The sequence below is a fragment of the Stenella coeruleoalba genome, assembly GCF_951394435.1.
Source record: "Stenella coeruleoalba genome assembly, chromosome: 13".
NCBI lineage: Eukaryota > Metazoa > Chordata > Mammalia > Artiodactyla > Delphinidae > Stenella > Stenella coeruleoalba.
The window spans coordinates 10,550,902-10,572,281 of record NC_137159.1 but is presented as its reverse complement, the minus strand read 5'-3'; the positions used below and the strand labels follow the sequence as shown (position 1 = coordinate 10,572,281).

At 47.9% G+C, this 21,380-nt stretch overlaps 1 protein-coding gene across 1 annotated transcript in view; it reads right to left on the bottom strand.

The window, feature by feature from the left end:
* The window catches only part of LOC307196194 (two pore channel protein 2-like), a 39,328-nt gene extending 20,289 nt beyond the window's left edge, over positions 1-19,039 (bottom strand). The window contains exons 1-8 of the mRNA XM_079940959.1: positions 18,672-19,039; positions 11,027-11,109; positions 9,947-10,061; positions 7,482-7,610; positions 3,086-3,202; positions 2,638-2,756; positions 2,331-2,432; positions 514-640 (exon numbers count right to left, since the gene is read on the bottom strand). Coding sequence (XP_079797085.1) covers positions 514-640; positions 2,331-2,432; positions 2,638-2,756; positions 3,086-3,202; positions 7,482-7,610; positions 9,947-10,061; positions 11,027-11,109; positions 18,672-18,746 — 867 coding nt within the window. The 5' untranslated portion in view covers positions 18,747-19,039. The remainder of the gene's footprint in view (positions 1-513; positions 641-2,330; positions 2,433-2,637; positions 2,757-3,085; positions 3,203-7,481; positions 7,611-9,946; positions 10,062-11,026; positions 11,110-18,671) is intronic.
* Positions 19,040-21,380: the final 2,341 nt, after the last annotated feature.

Genomic DNA, 21,380 nt, shown 5'->3' with positions numbered 1-21,380 from the left:
AATCTTATGGTTACTGGGGGAAAGGGGGGAAGGGATAAATTGGGAGATTGGGATTGACATATACACACATTATATATAAAATAGATAACTAATAAGGACCTACTGTGTAGCACAGGGAACTCTACTCAATACTCTATAATGACCTATACGGGAAAAGAATCTAAAAAAGAGTGGATATATGTATATGTATAACTGATTCACTTTGCTATACAGCAGAAAGTAACACAAAGTTGTAAATCAACTATACTCCAGTAAAAACTTTAAAAATAAAAATAAAAGCGAGGAGCAAAGCCAGGACCTCCTCCTGCACGTGAGGCTGGGACACACCGTCAGACCCATTGCAGACTGGCAAAGAACCGCCTGGCCCAGAGGACAGCAAAGCACCAAACGAGCCTTCAGATTCACCAAAGCAAGAGGTAAATGGACACATTCAAATATTTAGCAAATGCATTTGCCAGCCTCCCTGCTACTGCACCCAGCCAGGCACCCTGACCCCCGGTTCATGCATGTTACCTTTAAGTGCTTCCTATAATTGTTGTAGACGACGGCCAGAAAGACGGACATGAAGATGTAGGTGTTGATGATGATGTAGGTTATAAAGTACAGAGAATACCACCAATTGAACTCATAGGCAGGCATCCTAGAAGGAAATAATTATCTTTCATGGTTTCCCGTGCCCTGGGTCCACAGTGCATAGAAGGCTGACCGTAGGTGACATCCCACATGGACAATTCACATGCTCGAGGCACAGGAAAACATTCTCTCACTCTATCTCTCCCCCAAACTGTGCTATGGGGCCTCAAAGCCATAACCATCATCAGTGCTAAAGAGCTCGCTCCAGACTGCCTTCTGAAATTCTTATTGCCTTAGAGAGGTGCCAAATTTCAAAGCAGGCAGGACCTTGGAGATCCCCCCATCCCTTCCTTCACAATGAGAAAATCAAAGCCCAGAAGGAGAGCCACTTGCCCAGAATTACAAAAAGAATCTGAACTATCGCTTGGAGTTATACTCAAGGCTCTTCAGGGACACCAGACTGCCTTGCTGGCGAGCAGATCATTTTCTGTCCACATTGGGACAATGAGAATGAAAGGCGTACCGTTAATAATGGTGCCGGGACAAACGGCATAAATCGGGATGCGTGCTCACTCCACTTTTAATGGAAACTCGATTTTGTGCAGGAGGGGATGTTGAGGGGGGCAGCCTAATGTTTGAGGGGAAGAGCCAAGAAAACACGAGGAGGGCCAGGAACTTCACCTTGCTCACTTTTTGCCAGAGCCAGGCCCAAGAATGAGCAGGAACCCAGAACAAGTTGACGTGATGATCCTATACACAACTAGACAACAGAAAGCCCGCCCCCTCCCGCAGTGCAGTATGGGAGGAGATGGGGTTGACGTTTGCAGTTAGAATTCTATCTACACTCTAGAACCCCAAGAGCTACCTACTCAGGGTAGCACTGGTAAATAATCTTACCTCCATGAACAAGGCAAATCCATAATATACAGGACATTAGGGGGAAAAAAACCGTAATGTTTTTCTCCTAAATAATGTCCACATGCATGGAGAATTTTCTTTCCTGTTTCATTTAGCCAGAAAACCACCTCAATGCTTAGGAGAACAAGCCATGATTCCTTTACAAAAATGGCTTAGGCGTTTCAACTCAAGACTCAAAGAAGATTCCAGAATAGAAAGTGGGCTCAAATATTTAAGTTGTATCTCCAGAGATGTCTCCTGTTGCTTTCATTTTTTAAAACATTCATCTAAATTTAGTTTTCAATAGAGTGGGTAGGCTATCGTTAGTGCCAACACTTTGCACTCTTCAAAAACTTTACAAGGGGGGGCTTCCCTGGTGGCGCAGTGGTTGGGAGTCCGCCTGCCGATGCAGGGGATGCGGGTTCGTGCCCCGGTCCGGGAAGATCTCACATGCCGCGGAGCGGCTGGGCCCGTGAGCCATGGCCGCTGAGCCTGCGCGTCCGGAGCCTGTGCTCCACAACGGGAGAGGCCACAACAGTGAGAGGCCCGCGTACCACAAAAAAAAAAAAAAAAAAACTTTACAAGGGACTTCCCTGGCGGTCCAGTGGTTAAGACTCCGTGCTTCCACTGCAGGGGGCATGGGTTCAATCCCTGGTCAGGGAACCCCAGGGAACTAAGATCCTGCATGCTGCACAGTGTGGCCAAAAAAAGAAAAAAGAAAAAAAAAGTAGTACACAAACATTTTACAATGAATATGAATAAACAGAAAAACAGTTTTTTTTTTCTTACAGCTGCTTTTAAGAAAGTGAATTCTGTTACGGTAACAGATGCCCGTGAACATGAATTGGGGGCTTACGTACATGACATCGGGGCTGTTTGCGGTCGTGACCAGCACGTAGAGCTCAAATGCTATGTCCAGGATGTTGGTGAAGTAGGGTGATCCTTCCACTGTTTTGAGACCCCTAAAAAGGAACCAGCAACACAGAGTGAAAAGAACCCACAGACATAAATGAAGCTGCAGTTTCCGACACACTTTTCCCCTTTCGAGAACCCTCCTGGAGTGCCTGAACGAGGAAGATAGCATCTAGTGACCGATTCTGCCACGAACGGGCTGAACTCAGTCGTGGGAGAATTCTCAGGCAGAAACTTCCAGAGCAGCCTGCTCACCTATCCCCGAAAAGCTTCAAGGCCATGAGGGAGAATATCAACATGCTGAAGATGAACAAGAGGAAGACGTAGAGGATATCAGGCAGAGTGTTCCGGATGCTTCGAAAAGCCCTTCGGATCTGTGAAGACAACATTTCATTTCGTTTACGGGCAATCAGCTAATTTTCTGCAAAAACAAAAACCACACCCCCCCCTTAGCAGATGCAAACTGGTATATCGAGAATGGATAAACCACAAGGTCCTACTGTATAGCACAAGGAACTCTATTCAGTATCCTGCGATAAACCAGAATGGAAAATAATATGAAAAAGAATGTATATATATATGTGTATAACTGAGTCGCTTTGCTGTACAGCAGTAATTAACACAACATTGTAATTCAACTATACTTCAGTAAAAAATAAGTTTAAAAAAACACGCCCTTTGGTATCCTAAATCATATCCTTACCTGACGACTTTCAGGGAAATTAATTAGGAAGACTGGCCTCAAGGCCCTTGACCATCGAACTCCGTGGATGTTAACAGCCTCCAGGGACCCATAGATAATCAGATCGATCAAGGTCAGCTGTGAGAGACACGGGACAGAGGTGTTGGTGCTGCCAGAGGACAGAGGAAGTGACCGTGTGGATGCGTGTTCACTGACCCAGAAGGATGGTCACGATACGTCATGGAAAAAGGCACATTTCATGAACAGCATAATCTGGTTTCATAATAGGATGTTAGTAGCAGCTGTCGTTTGAGACTTTACTATGTACCATGCCCTCTAATAAGTTTTCCATAGATTATCCCATTTATCTCACCACACCCCTAAAGTGGGCACCATTCCTGGATGGAAATGCTTGAAGCACAGTGAGGGAGATCACGTGGCCCCGGACACACAGCCAATAGGGGGGGCAGACCTGGGACTGGAACCCAGGTAGTCTGGCGTCAGAGCCCCAGCAGTTACCCACACATGGTTACCTACATGCACCCACAGTATACTGTACTTGATTTTAACTTCTCTTCAATTCTGCATATGAGATAGGTTTTCTAGCCTAGCAATGGGGTAGAAATATCTAGACTACAGAAAATTTTTATCATTCCTTATTAAGGTCAGTTTGTGATCCTGAGGACAGGCAAAAGAAGAAGGACCCAGTGCAGTTTAGAAAAATATAAGTTAAAAAAGAATAATCTACCGTCATCAAAAGTATTAGCTCAGTCCCTTTGGTGTCAAGGCATAGAGGATCGAGAGAGAGCCAGCACAGGGGAGAATAAGGACAGAGACACAGAAAGATGCTGGTGTTGGCTGCTGCACTGTGTACCCACTGGAGGGAACCAGGGTGACTGTCCCAGGCCAGCATGGATGGACAGATCACCAAGGGTTATGGTATCTGAGGGGGCTTCCCGGAGAAGGCAGTCCCTGACGTAATCTTAAAGCAAAGAAAAAAACTTTAAAAGGATAAAACTCAGAGAAGTCAAGAGCCACGGCAGGCAGACAGTAAAGGGACTCTCGGGAAGCAGAGGGTCCTGGGGGTGGGGGCAGAGGAGAGCAGGAAGTGACCAGACCCCAGACCGAAGGCAGGTGGCTTTGAGGGCCAGGCTAAAAAGCTAAGTCTTATTCCCAGGGCCTGGGGAATCCAGAAAGTCTTTCAAATAAGGGTGATGGCGGCAAAGGAGTGAGACCCATCCTGGTAACAGACGCAGGACAGAGCTGGATGGGGCAACCGTGTCTCCTCACGCAGTTCACTCCATACACCTTTACGGAGCGCCTCTTACGTGCAGGGTACTGTTCTAGCTCCAGAGAGAGAGCGAAGAGCGAGCTAGAGGGTGCCTGCCCTCGAGGGGTGCAGCCTCCAGCGGGAAAGAGCAGCATTGATGTTAAGTATGCTCTCTGGCAGGTGGCGGGACCTGCTCTGGGGAAAACCTAGGTGAGGCAAGGGGCTGAGGATGTAGGGGGAGGGACAACCGAGCAGCACAGGGAGGAAGGAGACATGGGGGTGGGGAGGGACACAGAGCTTCAGCCACGACGAGGACTTGGGCTTTTTTCTGATGGGATATGGGAAGCCGCTGAACGATCTGAAGCAGGGAGCACGCTGACCGGCCTTAGGACTTGGGCTTGAAAAGCGCGTGTGAGCCCATCATCTTCTAGGCTGCACGCTGGGCGTCTCAGGAGGTGCGGAGGGACCTCCGACCCTGTCCTAGGAGGGGGCCATGTAGCAAAAAGGGCCACAAAAGAGGTACCCACTCTCCCGGACGAAGAGCAGGGGTGCCTTTTTCTATTTTATATACTCTTTATTGTTTGGATTTCTCTTTCTTCCAAAAATAACCTCTCCCCGCACTTTTTTTTTTTTTTTACAGTTTTCCCACCCATCTCATCCTCCACCTTCCTGTGTCAGGTAACACTGTTTTCTGGACTGAACCCAAGCTGGGGTCACAGGTCTCATCCCAGATTGAGTGTTCTTGCACTGGTTTTTTAATAATAGAAAGTGAAGGTATTTCTAAAAAATAAGACCAGACAGATACTCTGTGTATTCTCGGCATTCAGCAGACGTGTGAAGGGAAGTCGGAAAAAAAAAAGAGAAAGGGCAAGAAAACACAGTGGACATTCTAGGCCCAAGAGACACTGCACACGGAGGAAGAGCATGCGGGGCAGTAGGCAGCTCCAGCGGCTGGAGTGGAGGGGACCGCGTGAGGCACGTTTGCAGGATGGGTGGGTCGGAGGGCTCAACAGTCTGTGGGGCTCACAGAGTTTTTTTGAGCAAGGGAGGGTCGTGATCTGAGGTGTGCTTCTGAGAATTAACCCAGCAGTGGCATCTCAAATGCATGTATCAGGGATCTGAGGTTGAGGTGAGTATGGCAGTTCCTGAAAGGGGAGACAGGGCTCTGGACCACACCGTGAGAACAGAATGGCGTGCAGCAGAGAGAGAACGTGCGGCCACATCAGACCACGGCAATGGTCCCAGTGGGGAGAGGGCGAAACGGTGCAAGAGGCATCCTGAGGGGGTTTGGGGAAGACGGGGATGAGAGAGAACGGAGGGAATCTTGACAAGGAGGACTTGGAGTGAGTGATGGGAGATAAAGCACCACAGACCAATGAAAAACAGCTACGGGAGTTGTGGGATGAAAAGGGTGGGTTTGGTCCCTTTGAGTTTGAGTTGAAACACTGATGGGGAAACAGCAAGTAGGTGGCCACAGAGTGAAGAAACTCAGAGGGGAAACCAGTATCAGCTACAGCCTGGGGACCCCTACCCACCAACTGTTCGTGGAAGCTCTGAGAATGGATGGCCCTCCAGGGAAAGAACATCAAGTAGAAAGAGCAGAGACGAGGACTCTGAGGGGGGTTAACTGGGAAGAACTGTGGTTCGGGCAGGCTGCCTGCTGTGCTGAGATGCTAATTATAAAGTACCCTCAGCTAATCACTGCCCAGGACCCTCTCTCATCACAGCAGCATTTCAGAGCACATTACCCCTGCCTCACTTGGCATAACGTCTTAGCATATGTCCTTCTAGATTTTTCTATGGATCTCTAACACTCCTTCCTCTTTTCTTTTAACAAAGATGTGCTCCAACTGTACCGTAACCTGCTCTTTTGGCTTAATGGACCATAAGCATGTCTCCTTGAGAATAGACACGTCGGTGCATTTAAGGCCATTTTAACAGATGTGGATGTACCAGGTTTTATTTATTTCCTATTGTCAGGAAATCCAGCTGTTTCCAATTTTCCAATACTATGAACAACTCAGCCATGACCCATCTTGTGGCTAAATCTTTGAACACACCCTTTTTTTCCTAAAGACCAAGTCCCAGGATTGGAAATCTGGGAGCAAGCACACGCACACCTAAGGCTTTTCGAAAAGAACTGCCAACCAGCCTTCCAGAAAGACCACTTATTCCTCCCTCGAGTAGAGTGTGCCGGGTTCTGTTGCCAATCTCGGTAACATTGTTTTATAGGCAAACACATGGTATTTTATTGCTGCTTTCATATGTAGTTCTTAAAGTTAAACATTTTTTTCATGGGCTTCCCTGGTGGCGCAGTGGTTGAGAGTCCGCCTGCTGATGCAGGGGACACGAGTTCGTGCCCCAGTCCGGGAAGATCCCACATGCCGCGGGGCGGCTGGGCCCGTGAGCCATGGCTGCTGAGCCTGCGCGTCTGGAGCCTGTGCTCCGCAACGGGAGAGGCCACAACAGTGAGAGGCCCGCGTACCGCAAAAAAAAAAACATTTTTTCATATATGCAATTATTTATTTCTTCTTTTATGAGATGTTTTCACCGATTTTGAGCACATTTTTTATTGCAGTTTCTGTCTCTTTTTTCTTTAATTTGGAAGTGCTCTTGATATGTTAAATAGTCACACTGTCATATTTTGCCTAATTTGTGCTTCAGTCATTGTGATCTGCTGGCAGTTGTGCTGATGGTGTTTGCTGTACAAACATTGGCATTATTTCTTTTTTTAAAAAATTTATTTATTTTTGGCTGCATTGGGTCTTTGTTGCTGTGCGCAAGCTTTCTCTAGATGCGGCAAGTGGGGGCTACTCTTCGTTGCGGTGCATGGGCTTCTCACTGCGGTGGCTTCTCTTATTGCAGAGCATGGGCTCTAGGCATGCGGGCTTCAGTAGTTGTGGCACGCAGGCTCAGTAGTTGTGGCTCGCGGGCTTAGTTGCTCCGCAGCATGTGGGATCTTCCCAGACCAGGGCTCGAACCCGTGTCCCCTGCATTGGCAGGCAGATTCTTAACCACTGCACCTCCAGGGAAGCCCCGTCATTATTTCTTGAACCACCCCAAACCTACTGAGTTTCTCTTCATAGTTTTCTCTTCATAGTTTCTACCTCTGACCACAAACTCTCAAAGGCACTCATGAACACTCACCACTATGGTTACCACGATGCAGATGTTTTTCGTATCCTTCCAGAAAACCATCTGAGGAGTGACTTTCGCAAAGTGTACAAGTCTCCCAGAGAATGCAGTCAGACAGAGTACTTCTGCTATCGAGGTAGCCTGTGACAGAAGAGAGAGAGGGAGCCAGCGCCCTGCCGCTCAGAGGCATGGCTTAATTCTCTCTTACCACTCTGACCTCCAACCCCCCTGACACCACCCTGTGAGAATTAGCAACGTCCCTTAATTTTACTGCAAGTTGCAGCAAAATTCCTTGCTGGTTGGAATGCTTCCTTTTTCTTGAGAGGAAACCTGCCCTTGAACCACAACTCCCATGACCCAGCTGGCAGGGCTTCCTTGGGGTGGGGTCTGAATCAGCAGGCAGAGGACCCCCGGAAGGCATTTCCTCAGAAAATGAGGGGGGGCGGTCAGGGATGGCAGAAGCAGGGGCATCCACTATGCTCTCAAATTCCCCACATTCATACTCAGAATAGACACCTAGAAGTTCAGTTTCTCTAATAATAACGCTCCAAAGATGTGTTTCGAAACGCCAGGTCGTTCCTTAGACATCGCTGCCACTGCCTGTATTTGTTGGTTAGAGGAGAGAACGGAGGCCCCTGGGCCCACTGCAAAGTCCTGACCATCTCCTCCGTGGGCTTCAGGGCATCAATTCCAAACTCCCCGCAGGCAGCTAGGTTTGCAGGCTGTGTGTGCAGCCCATGCTTTGCCTGCGATTGCCAGGAGACAGTAAATCCTCCCGAACAAGGGCACTCTCCTCCATTCATGGGGAGAGGAGTACGGCAAAGTAGGACAAGATGGGGAAAGGGACGGTTTGGCTCAGGCGAGGAAGATGGAAAGGTCTGGGCTGAGGATGGAGGGAATGAACTTCCTAAGGGACAGGAGGAAGGGGCTGGGGCTGGGCCCTGAAAGCAGCAGGTGGCACAATTCCCCCATCCCCACCCCAGCCCTCATGAGGCCTGGGCTCCGATATGGGCTGCAGCCCCTTCAAACTTTCTAGCTCTCAGCCTGTTCACCTTTCAGGGGCTATAAAGACTCCCTGTCAAGGCCAGGCTTGCAAAAGGGCCTGGGGCAATCCCAGGACACCCTTGCTCAAGATAAGATTTTCTTGGTAATGCTGAATCTGGCCAAAGCTCCCCCCCGCCATAATACATTGGATTTTAGAGGCTTGAAGTACAAACACTGGCTGAAGGAACACTCTGGAACTCAGGCAGCCAAGCCCACGCTGCATGTGGCCAATAACAAACAGAAAAGTGAGGACTCAGAGGGAGGCAATGGGCTGAGAAGAGACCCTGTGGACCGCTCACCCCGGCCAGTGCTATGGGGAGGGCAGGGGGGTAAGGGGGACCGACCCTGTCCAGGTTTGTGAATGCACAGTTCTGCTTCTGCAGACTTGGTGTTTGTTTCAAAAGTCACTGGGCTAAACGTTTTCTACCCAGAGACTTCATTAATCGGGACATCTTCATCAAACGGATGTGTGGAAGACCGCCAACTCTGAGCCCCCAAAGAACCACGCTTCTGGTTTTCACCCCCTTGCGCGGTGTCCTCCCCTGTTGACTCAGGGCTCGGGCATGTGATGGGCTCTGGCTTTGGGACATCAGCAAGTGTGGTGTGTGAGGAGGTGGACGGTGCTTGCTCCCTGGGATGCTCTTTCTTGGACCCCATCCACCCACTGGGAGAAGCCCAGGCCATGCGGAGTGGCCGTGTGGAGGGGAGCACAGCTCCAGCCAGGTGAGTTCCCAGCTGCCAGCCAGACATCTACCGCCCTAGCCAACATGAAAATCTGCCCGGTTGAGCCCAGTCACCTGCAGAATCATGGGAGATAATAAAAGGCTGTTCTTCAAGGCAAGAGGTCAAGGAACTCTATCTGTCAAAGGACCAGACAGTAATATTTTAGGCTCTGCAAGTCATACAGTCTCTGACACGACTACTCTGAGAGGCAAGAGCTGGGTCGAGTCAAGAATTAATGTGAGCAGGTCATCAATTTATTACTTAGACTCATCTGGAGTAGCTGGGTAATTTCATGTATTACTTAAAAGCACCTATAAATAATGATTTATGACTATGATAAAAGCTGGAAACGTGGCAAGTACAAGTCATATATTACACTATATTATGACATTGTCTACCCGGCGTTAGATAAATACGCTTTTAAAACATCACTTGTCTGTCCAGTTTGTCCCAGTAGGCACAGAAGACCAAAAACTGCCACTCCCTTGCCAATGCCTACTGATGAAAGCATCAGCTCGGCGAGTAGGCAGAATTCTTCCAACCCCTCCCAGCAAGAAAAGTAGGCAGAATTCTTCCAACCACCCCCCCCAGCAAGAAAAATAAAACCAAATCCATACTTATTGAAATTTGAGGGGAAAAAAAAGGAAGAGGCATGGGACCCAACTCATCTCTCACAAAGTCTGGTTAGCCATTCTGTGCTGAATGCTTACCAAGAAAGGCAGCGGGAACAGGGCTGGTTCCTCAAAGAGGGCAAGAGCGAGGTCCCCCCAAATGAAGAAGTAGGTGGCCGCCCGCATTGTCCAGTGGTTATAGAAATGGTAAAGTCTGGAGCAGAGAAGAATAAAGAAGGTTATAAACAACAAGCAGGAGTTAAACAGCACCCCCAAACCCCATCAGAAGAAGTGTAGTGGGAGGTAAAACACAAAGTCCCCTCTCTGGCCACCTTTCCTTTCAATTCTAGAGAGTGAGGGGTAGCATTCAATTGAGCGCACACTATAAAACGCTAACAGAAAGAATCAGGGATATGATCATATCTCAAAGCACATTCTCTTAACAGTCTCCAGCTAGGATTAGCACCCTCCCCGTGGTGTGGTGGTGACCCTAGGATGTACTTTTAGAGGACTGAGGACTTTTAGAGTGACCTGTTATTACGTGGCACAGGAGCCTAACCGATTTCTAATGTGCATCAGGGCATGGTGGACTCGGAGAGATCTCGTGGTCACACGGGTCTCTTCCCATCAGGGAGACAGTCCCCCAGCATCCAGGCGTGCGGTATTCACTGCTGCCTTTCAGGCACTGACACTCAGTCCTGATGATAAGAATTTTTTTTTTTTAATCTTGAGCCATATCTTTGGTTTTAGTTCAACCAGGGGGTTAGGGAGAAAAAGCTGAATTCCCATGAAAAGAACAAACGCGTAAGTCGCGTCAAAAGGCAACAGAAAGGAAAAGGACAAGTCTTCTTTTCATTTAGGCGCCTCTAAGTGGACAACTACATCTAGGAGGGAAACATGATGACATGTTTTTAATTTGGATGCTTTATCTCCTGTCCTGGGTGTTATTTACTCATTTATCTGTTCTTAGTATATCTGTTGAATGCTTCCCTCCCTGTGAGGTACCATGCCATTAGAACTAAAAACAAAAAGGATAGGATTTACCCAACTCTGTGTGCCATACCCTATATACTTCTCAAAATATTTGTGCAAACAATACCTTCAGTTTGGGTTCAACTTCGAGCATATGAAGCGCTAAAGGAGAGGTGATTCTAGGGGATAGTTTAACACTTTAATTACCTGACAGCCTGAGGGGATGTTTCAAATGGAACGTTTCTGTTGTACTGAGCGTCAGAAACATAGGCAGCTGCCAGGAGAAGGTCCTCATTGGGAGAAAGTAAGGGGAGAACAACAGTCAGAGTCGGAAAGGATACTTTACTTTTTCGTTGATAAGTATTTATTGAGTATAAAAGGAAACTCCTCTTCACCTCTCCCCTGGTCCCCACTCTCGCCAGACAGAACCAGCATTAATGGTACTGTATGTTCACCTCCAGATGTTTTCCTGAGCAATGAGAGTCCTGCAGTGGGGCTGAGGCACCGGCATGCTTAACTTTCCTGAATTTAAATGTAGGTTCTCAGAGGAGGAAACGAGAACAAGAAAGCACTGAACAGTATATATAGATGTACTTAAATGGTGTATTTATACATACATATATAGGGTTATGCACACGAATATATATACACACACACATATATATAAACATAAAATTATATTTAGGCTACTTGATAGTTGGTTAGAGGGATTTTCAAATTTAATTTTGACAAGTAAATTATTGCCTTTCTTGACAATTTTTGAACTAAACTCCTTCTCAAGGTATGACCTCATTCTACACATACACATAATTTTAAAAGAATAAAATTGTTTTCATATGACACAAAGCTTATTTTTTCACTCAATATATTCTGGACTTTTTTTTCATGACAATACTTATAGATCTAACCCATCCTTTTTAACAAATGCCTCTTCCTTTAGGTAGTTTCCCGTTTTCAATATATTTTGAACACAATTATATTGAATATTTTAATATATATTTATTACACACACGTACTTTTGTACCATAGGAGTGTTTCTGTAGGATAGAGTATAACTTGTGGATGGAAGGTATGTCATTTTCTATTTTGATAGGTACGACCAAATTGTCTACCCCAAAATTACGCATTTTATATGCCTCAAAATAGCACATGAGGGCTTCCCTGGTGGCGCAGTGGTTGAGAGTCCGCCTGCCGATGCAGGGGACACGGGTTCGTGCCCCGGTCCGGGAGGATCCCACATGCCGCGGAGCGGCTGGGCCCGTGAGCCATGGCCGCTGAGCCTGCGCGTCCGGAGCCTGTGCTCCGCAACGGGAGAGGCCGCAACAGTGAGAGGCCCCCGTACCGGAAAAAAAAAAAAAAAAAAAGCACATGAATATACATGTTTTCCTACTTTTCGCCAACATTAATATGATTTTAAATGGTTGATAACATCCAATCAACCAAAGGGGCATCTTGAGATTTAGTTTAATTTGTCCATGACCCGTACAGCTGAGCCCCGCTGGTGATGGCTCACACTTCTGATTCTATATAAATTAGATAAAGAATACATACAAACAGACTAGCTATTTAGACCTCCTTATGTACTTCAGAAGTAAACACAACCTGATTATCCAACTGATTACCGGAGTTACCTCCTCAAAATAGAGGACATCTTCCTGCCTGGACTGGTATGGAAATCTCTTCCTGGTCAAGAAAGTTAATTTCGAAAAATGCATGAAGTATTCGGAGAGGTCAAAAGATTCCAAATTTTATATTTAATTTCCATATCAGACACACATAGTAGATATTTGTACACATAGTAGAACTGTGTTTCCTAAATTTATTTCATATTGCAACACTTTAAAAAATAAGTTCTATTGCATTAAAAACACAAACATTCGTTATTATGTCTTTTTAATAGACATTTCACCAAAGAAGATATAAGGATAGTAAATAAGCACATGAAAAGGTGCTCAACATCTTTAGTCATTAGGAAAAAGCAAATTTAAGCCACAATGAGATACTACTACATATCCACTGGAATGGCTAAAAATAAACACTGACCACACCAAGTGTTGACAAGGTTGTGGAGCAACTAAAACTCTTGTTGGTAGGGATGGAAAACAGTGCATTTACTTTGGAAAACAGTTTGGTGCTTTCTTGGCCATTCCACTCCTAAGTATTTACCAAAGAGAAAGAAAGCATACGTCCACATAAAGACTTGTACATCCAGCCCAAGAATGTGTCTTATGTTAGACATGCCATTCCAAAGTTGCACCGGTATACAAATGTTCACAGCAGCTTAACAGCCAAATACTGGAAACGACCATAATGCTCTACAAACAGGTGAATGGATAAACAAAATGTGATATATCTGTACCAGGGAATATTACTCAGGAATTAAAAGGAATGAATTACTGATAAACATAACAAAACGGATGAATCTCAAAATAATTGTGCTGAGTGAAAGAGGCCAACCCCTCCCCCTCAAAAAGAGTACCCACTCTATGAGTCTATCTATATAAAATTCTAGAAAATGCAAACCAATCTATAGTTCCAGAAACCAGATCCGTTGCCTGGGGATGGGGCACATGGGACAGAGAGATGAGGCATGAAGAAACTTTTGGGGGTGATGGATACATTCATCACCTCGAATGTTGTGTTAATATCACAAGTGTATTTATACACCAAGGCTCATCAAACTATAGACTTTAAATGTGTGGTTTAGTACGTATCAATTATAGCTTAATAAAGCTTTAAAAATTGCCCTCCAAAAAAGATAACGGTTTGGATTAAAAACTGATGTGGAACAATAACCCCACAGGTGAATTAACTGCTGTAAGAACCCATCACCCTCTGATTCATGTTCATTCTCAGGGCAATTCTTAAGGGCAGTTTATTACAACCGAAGAAGCATCATGTAGATGTGTTAAACACTTATCACACATTTTCTTTTACATATTTGCAAAAATGTATTAGAAATATAGTAGAAAATCTAACATCAATTATTTTTCCATGGAACATCTTGAACACTGAGGAACACCAGAGTTCCCCAGGATATGCTTAGAAATCTATTTTAGGTATAAAATGCCTAGCATCAGCAAGAGTTGATTTCTTTTTTTTTAATGAACACATGTTAATTCAAAGAAAGTTTCATTAAGCCTCAAAAAGCTCATACTGGGACAGCAAAGAATTCTGATATCAAAGTTTTTTAAAAGGAATATTCAAAGCAAAATGTCTCAAAGGCACTACGGTTCCCAATTTTAAAAGATGACGAGGGAATTCCCTGCCGGTCCAGTGGTTAGGACTCCTGCTTTCACTGCCGAGGGCACACGGGTTCGATCACTGGTCGGGGAACTAAGATCCCATAAGCCGCACAGTGCGGCCAGAAAACAAAAAGAACAAGCAAAAAAAATATGATGGTACTAATATCTACCCCCAAAGATGGGTATGACAGACCCAGCAAAACAGTTTGTCCACAAACACGAACAGGAAAAACACGCTCACCAGCAATTCCTCAGCCAGCCGGGCCCTGGGGGTTACCTCCCTCAGACCCCGCCCAGACTCCCGGCATTGAATCTACAAGCACCACGGCACCCCATCCAACTGCCCCCTTGCCAGCTGAACTTATGCCTGTCATGTTTAAATACGCTGACACTTTCATAATAGCTAATTTACCTTTACAGTAACGTTTCAAAGTGTTCCCATTCTTAACTGCTATTATGTTTCTGACAGTCTGTCTCCTTTTAAGATCTCATCTGCTCTACCTTCTGGTTCTTCTTGTCTTCCCTCCCTCCATCCCATTTGTGTACAACTTCTAAGTCTCCTACCCATCTTTGCTTGGGAAGAAGTACTCTCAACAGGCAAACTTATGGTAAATGAGCATTCTCACTTGTATTAAGGCCATTTGTATCTTCCCATAAAATGAATTTTTTTCATCCACCCCAAGAATGTGGCTTATGTGAGACATGCCATTCCAAAACTGCACATACTTTTCAAGTTTACATGAGAACCACTGCCCATGTCTACCATGAAAATGGCAAAGACCGGATATCAGGCATTTCCCCAGATGCAGCTGATAAGTGGCTTCGTACATCAAAACAGCAGCCCCACCCTAGGGGAGGCCCTGCTGAGCCCCTGGACAGTAGATCTCACCTCTGAGGCAGAATACAATCACCTTCAGACGTTTTGCTTGTAAAGATCCTGTTGCCCAGACCAGTTGCATCAGAATCTCTGGGAGGTGGGACCCAGGATTGAATTTTTAAAGTTCCCGGGTGCTTCCAAAGTGCAGTCAAGATTGAAACATCACTTGTCTAAATATGGTCATTTTACTACTGCTTCTCATAGGTTTTGTATTTTCTTGGCACCCTGACAATAATTGACTTCTCCTGATTTTCTTTCTCTCCTTTTCTCAGGGCCGTGACATTTCCTTTCCGCTCCCCAAGACTTAAAAACGTATTTAAGATGTTTGTGTTTTCTCCTCCCACCCTCCCCATTTTGTATGCCTTCAGTCTGAGGAAGGTGAATAACTTAAATCCCTCTGGGTGAGAGGGATTTAAGAGGGAGGGAAAAATGGATTCCAGAAACTCTGGCGGACAGCAATGAAGTGTAGGAATAAACAGCTGTAAGCGCCAGATACCTTTAAATCAGGCAACAGGAACCTTGACAAAACTGAAGTTGTTGATAGAAGTGCTTTGCAAAAGCCAATATGACTTGCTTAGATATAGAAGAAAATTAACATAAGGTAAAGAGAAGTTACCATAAATTTCAAGTAAAAAAATTCTTCCCTGTCTCGGTTTTTCCCTGTGTCATTACAAGCACTATACCTTCTGTCTGTCTGTCTGTCTGTCTCTGTCTCCCTCTTTCCTCCCATAGGTTATGGGCACTCTGATGTCCAGAATACAGTAGGTCATTGCTTTCCCCTGCACCCCCATTCAAAAGCTTCAGGAGACTTCTCTTTGCCTGGAGTGCCCACGGAATCAACCCCCTGGCTTAGCACTTAGGGGCCTCACAATCTCCCCTCTATCTTGGATCCCTCACTTTCCCTGCAGGAACCCCCTTCTCTGGCCCAGATTGGTGGACTGACTATCCCACTCCCACACCTGATCCCTTGCTCGCCTAAAACCAGGAACATCCTTTCCATTTCCATTCACGGGGACCCATCTCAAATTTCACTCTCTCCACGAGGGCTGCCCATACCAGCAGCTTCCATTTCCATATGGGAAGACGGCCAAGGGAAGCTTGTGAAGTATATGGTGAGCATTCCACACAAAGAAGTGGCTGAGGGTAAGCTGGGCACGGCAGCTGAGGCAGGAAAGGTGAGAAAATAGGGCGCCGCTCGGTGTGGGTATAAGCACCTCATGTCCCTCTGTGCAGAAAGCGACAACCTCCCGGCCAAGGGCAGCCTGAACATGTGTTTTCTTTGGCCCAGAGAGTGCTTTCTGGATGCTGGCTACTGAGTCAAATTTTTTAAAAACTGGAGCAGACACAAAAATGTGAACTTCTGGTTTCTCTTCAAAAGATCGTAACATCTGGCCATGTTGGCTTGTCTTGCAGTAAGTTTTTGCAATGCACCCTGATACTCAGTCTCCTGAGCAAATGCTTATTATTTTCCCCAATTCTGTGGGTCAGCCGGGAAGTCATTCTGGTCCAGGCCGACTTAGCTGGTCTCTATGGTCATCTGGGGCTAGATGGTCTGCAACAGCTGCACTCACACATCTTGGCCATGTGCATCACACAGTCCCAAGAGCCCCAAAACAGGGTGATCTAAGAGTTGGATGAACAGGTTTAAAAATAAGAACATTCAAAAAGAAGCACAGGAACATTCACAAAGAAGCACAGGAAGTATCAAGAGGTGATCACATACAGTCACAAAGAAACAGCACAGGACACCGGCTCTCAGCCATGGCTACACTTTCAATCCTTGGTAGCTTTAAAATTGCTGTTGCCTGGTCCACACCCAGACCAATTAAATCAGAATCTCAGGGCAGCTACATTTCTAAAAGCAGGTAATGCTGACCAACAGTAAGGCTAAGAATCACTAGCATTGGATTATTTCTTTTTCAAAGCTGAAAGTGTTGGTCAAAGTACCAGAATGGGTGGCCATCTGAGTAGCAGCCAAAAGAAACTCCAGGCAGAAAAGGGTTCTTAAACTACTGCTTTAAAGGAGAGGGTGGAAATGCATTTCAGGTGACTAGGCAGTTTCTTATGAAGTGACCCCAAACTAACTTTTAAAAAGGTTAACCCGGTCATACTGGCTACCCAGGGTCCAAGGCCAGAGCTTCAGTTTAATGACCCAATTATCCCTGTTCTGCTGAGAAGTACCTGTTGGTACCAGGCTCTTCACCTGTTACGCCTGCTCCCCTGGGGGAGGTCTTTGAAAGATACTGAGACATAAATAGCTGGCCCTTGCAGGCATGCATTAAGCCAACGCCTCACACAGGACTCAGCCAGGACTCTGGGCTGTTTTCAGACCTCGCATTTCTTGAGGTCTCAAATTATTAGTTTTTTACATTCTTCTCTTATTTTGAGAAAGAAGCATTAAGTACACACACAGAGAGAGAGATGGACAGTCTCAAGCTAAAAAAGATTTTCTTGCCATAGAAGATGGGTGATCACTGTCAGTTCCACCATTTTGCAGAATGAGGGGAGCAAGACCTGGGTTGGGTCAGAGCTGGGGACCAAGAATCCTTTCCCTCCTCTCGTTGAACTGCTCTGCCCTGCTCGTTCCCTTAAGGGACAGGGACATGGTAGAATCCACCTGTTGGAAGTGGCCAAGTCCCTTTGGGATGCCAGCAGGCCAGGCAGCAATGACCGGGGCAGGGATTTTACAGCCCACCTGCCCTGTGGACCGTCCTGAGCAGGCTGCAGGGGCCATACTGGCACAGCAGCCCAGAGCTGAAGGGACCACTCAAGGAGAGGAAGACAGCTAAAACACCCTTCAGCTCCCACCCACTGGCACAACCAAAGGAAATGCAGCACACCTGAAAAGCCTACGTGTGCCAGGCACCGTGTCCTGGGCCTGAGGGACACGGTCTTCGAGACTCCTCCGAGATGGGAGTGATTTACCATCGCCACTTTACAGAGGGGGAAACCAGAGGCTTTCAGCGTCTTGCAATTCACAGCTAAACTTTCCTGAAGCAGAGCCGAGGCTCTTTCCATTGGAGCCTTGCCTCCCTCTCCACTCTCTGAGTTCTTATCCAGCGAAAGGAAACAACCCAAGAAGGCCTCTTGAAAGCCCCAAGCCTTCCAAAGCTCAGGCTGTCGGAGGGAAGGCAGAGCTGAGCGACTTGTGCAGCGCATCTGCTTGGCCCGCAGGGATCGGAAGGGCCAGCGCTGCATCAGCACTCCCAGCGCCACATCCTGCAGCCTTCTTCCCGGGCGTTTCCCTGCAGCAAGACCCTCGCTTGTTTTCCTGCCGCCATGGAGCGCCGTGCGGCGGGCACGGGCCACCCAGACCCGGGGGCGCGCCAAACGGGGACAGGACCCCCAACACGCAGCCCGGGCCCCGATTCCGGCTTGGCCCCCGTCCGGGGGAGGTGGCTCCGGGCGGGCCTCTGGGTGCAGGCTTGACAGCTCCCGTAACGACCCTAATGTGCGGGGTTGCGGCCTGGGGCAGGGTGCCTCTGCGCTCCAGCGGCGGTGCGCTTCCCGCACGCGGAGCGCCCAGAGGACCGGGAAGATCCAGAGAACTGAGGAAGCCCGGGGGCGGAGGGGCTCCGCACCCGCATCCCCGCCCCGGGGCCCTCGTTCCCCCAGCAGGCGCTGGCTGGGCCCGGGGTCGCGCTCCACCCAGGAGTCCCGGGGACGGTGGGCGCGGAGCCGGGGTACTCTGCCGTCGGCGCGCGGCCACCAGCCCTCGGGGCGCCCTTACCTCCTGGGCCGGCGGCTCCTCGGGGGAGGACGGGTGTGGGCGATGCAGCCCAGCGGCTCGGTGGGCCCCGGGCATCGCGGCGGCGGCGCGCGGAGCGGGAATGGGGGAAAGTCGGGGCCGCGGGCAGCGGACTCTGCCCTCGGGCGGCAGCAGGCCGGGCTCGGCGCGCTCCGCTCGGCCCTTCACGTGACCGCGGTGGGGCCCCGCGGACGGAGGACTGGGGGCGGGCGCGGCGGGTCTCGGGCTCTGGGCCCTTCCCGCCCGGCCTCCGGGTTCTTGCTGGAGCCGGGGGCGGAGACTTGGTCCAGCCGGGGTCGGGGGCGGGGCGCGGATCCGGGGTGCCCGAGGCGAAGGGGGTTAGAGGCCAAGCTGGCAAAGGGTCCCAGCCGTGTGCCCCGGGCGTGTCACTGAGCCCGGGTTTCTGTATCAATAGAATAGGAACAAGACCTTCCTCCCAGGGTTGTTTCGAGAATTAAATGAGTTAATACATTTAGTGGCTGCCACTGGCAGGTGCCCAGTAAATGATGGTTTCCTCCCAGTCCTAGTAGAACCCCCTGGAGAGCTGGGTGTGGACCCAGAGAGAAGACACCTGGGGCAGATGCCTCCGGGGAGGGGCTTGCAAACCCTCCTCCCTTCCCCCAGTCCCAGCCTGGACAGGAACTTGGGGTTACAGAGCTGCTGAATTTTTGAAAGAAAGCAGAAATCTAGATTTTCATGAGGGTGTTCCTGATTTTTATTAATGTTGGTCATGAATTTAAAATAATGATAATAAATACTTGCAAGCCAATTCTTAGATGGGCTTTGGCCTGGAGGGCAGGTGGTCCTCAGCTCCTGTACCAACGAGCTTCACTGACACCTCCCAGAGGACGAAGAGGCCAGGCAGGGCAGGGACTGGCCCTGGTCACCGAACAGGAGGCATGGTGTCCCTCTGGGTTCATTAGAACCCTGTGCTTTGTTCTGTTGGATGCCAAGGTCCAGCACTGTGGCAGGCAGAATTATCTCCCCTGCCCCCCCCAAAAAAAATTCCACATCCCAACCCCCGGGATTGTGAATCTGCTACTTTATTCCTCTATAGAGACTTTACAGCTGTAATTCAGGTTACTAATCAGTTGACCTCAAAAGAGTGATTATCCTGGATGATCTAAATTGACCCAGTGAAATCACATGAGCCCTTAAAAGCAGAAGAGGAAGGCTTTCCCTGGTGGCGCAGTGGTTGCGAATCTGTCTGCCAATGCCGGGGACACGGGTTCGTGCCCTGGTCTGGGAAGATCCCACATACCGCAGAGCAACTAGGCCCGTGAGCCACAACTGCTGAGCCTGCGTATCTGGAGCCTGTGCTCTGCAACAAGAGAGGCCGCGACAGTGAGAGGCCCCTGCTCGCCGCAACTAGAGAAAGCCCTACGCACAGAAACGAAAACGCAACACAGCCATAAATAAATAAATAAAAATTTAAAAAAAAAAGCAGAAGAGGAAGGCAGAAGGGGTGGTGAGAGATGAAACTCCGGGAAGGACTCAGTGTGCATAGTGGGAATGCTACTGCCTTGAAGATGAGGGGAACTACAAGGAACTGAATCTGCTATCAAACTGAATCTGTCATCAATTTGAATGAGCCTGGAAGGGAATTCTTCCCAGAGCCTCCAGAAGAGAACACAGTGCCTTTATTTCAGCGGTTTGAGACTCAGAGCATAGACTCAGAGCTAAATGGATGTTCGTTTAAGCCCCTAAGTTTGTGGCACTTGGTTACATGGCAAGAGAAAATGAATACAGGACACTGGCCTTTCAATGCCAGATTCAATTTCTTGCAGTGAGGCTGGCCTACAACGAGAAGGTCAGGTGGCCCCAGTTCCTTAGTAGGCACACCAGGCATTGCATTTGCCACCATCCACCTCCTCTGGTTGTTCCCTCTCAATTCCAACATCACACCCTCTGGGAGGCCCTTCCTCAACTTCTCCCAGCCAGTGGATCACTTCCTCTCTGTGGTCCCATGCTCTTCATGAAAACAACCACATGGTACCTCAGTTCCTCTATTTATGTATGCTGTCCTGCCCCACTAGGCCACAAGCACCTGGCAGAGGTGAGGCAGGAAACCTTCATCTTTGAATCCCCAGCTCCTAGCACGGAGCAGGCGCATGGTAGTAAGTGAAATCCAAAAGCAGAATTCATACGAGCTTGTAGCCAGTGACCCATGTCTACACGGTGTCTGAAATAATTACTTCTTATAACTGTTTATTGTGTGGATTGCCCTAAAGCTCTCTGCATGTTCTTGAGAAAAGACAATAATTCTATTTCTATCCAAAGTCGTGACTTACGGAATGGTTGTTTTACAGTGGGGTCTTTTCAAATGGCTTTTCTTTGATACAGTGTAAATGTGTGCATTGTAAAGAGTAGAAACTAATCAAAGATAATCGTGGTCAGTGAGTTTAGGTGAGCATCCTTCTCCACATCTCTCTACCTGCACACACTTTAACACGCATGTATGCAGCTCTGTGCAAATGAGATTACATCCCACCCTGCGGACGCTGCTGACCTTGACCTTCTATCTACATCCTTCCTACCCAGGAACCCAGAATCAGGCCAGGCCTCCACCCATCTCTCACTAGAGGATAATTCTGCCTGGTTTAGGTGAATCCAAACGGGATGTTTTCCTGGCAACAGTTACCAAGGAGAGTATGCGACTTAAGGTAGCTCAACCTGACTAAAAAGAAGCAA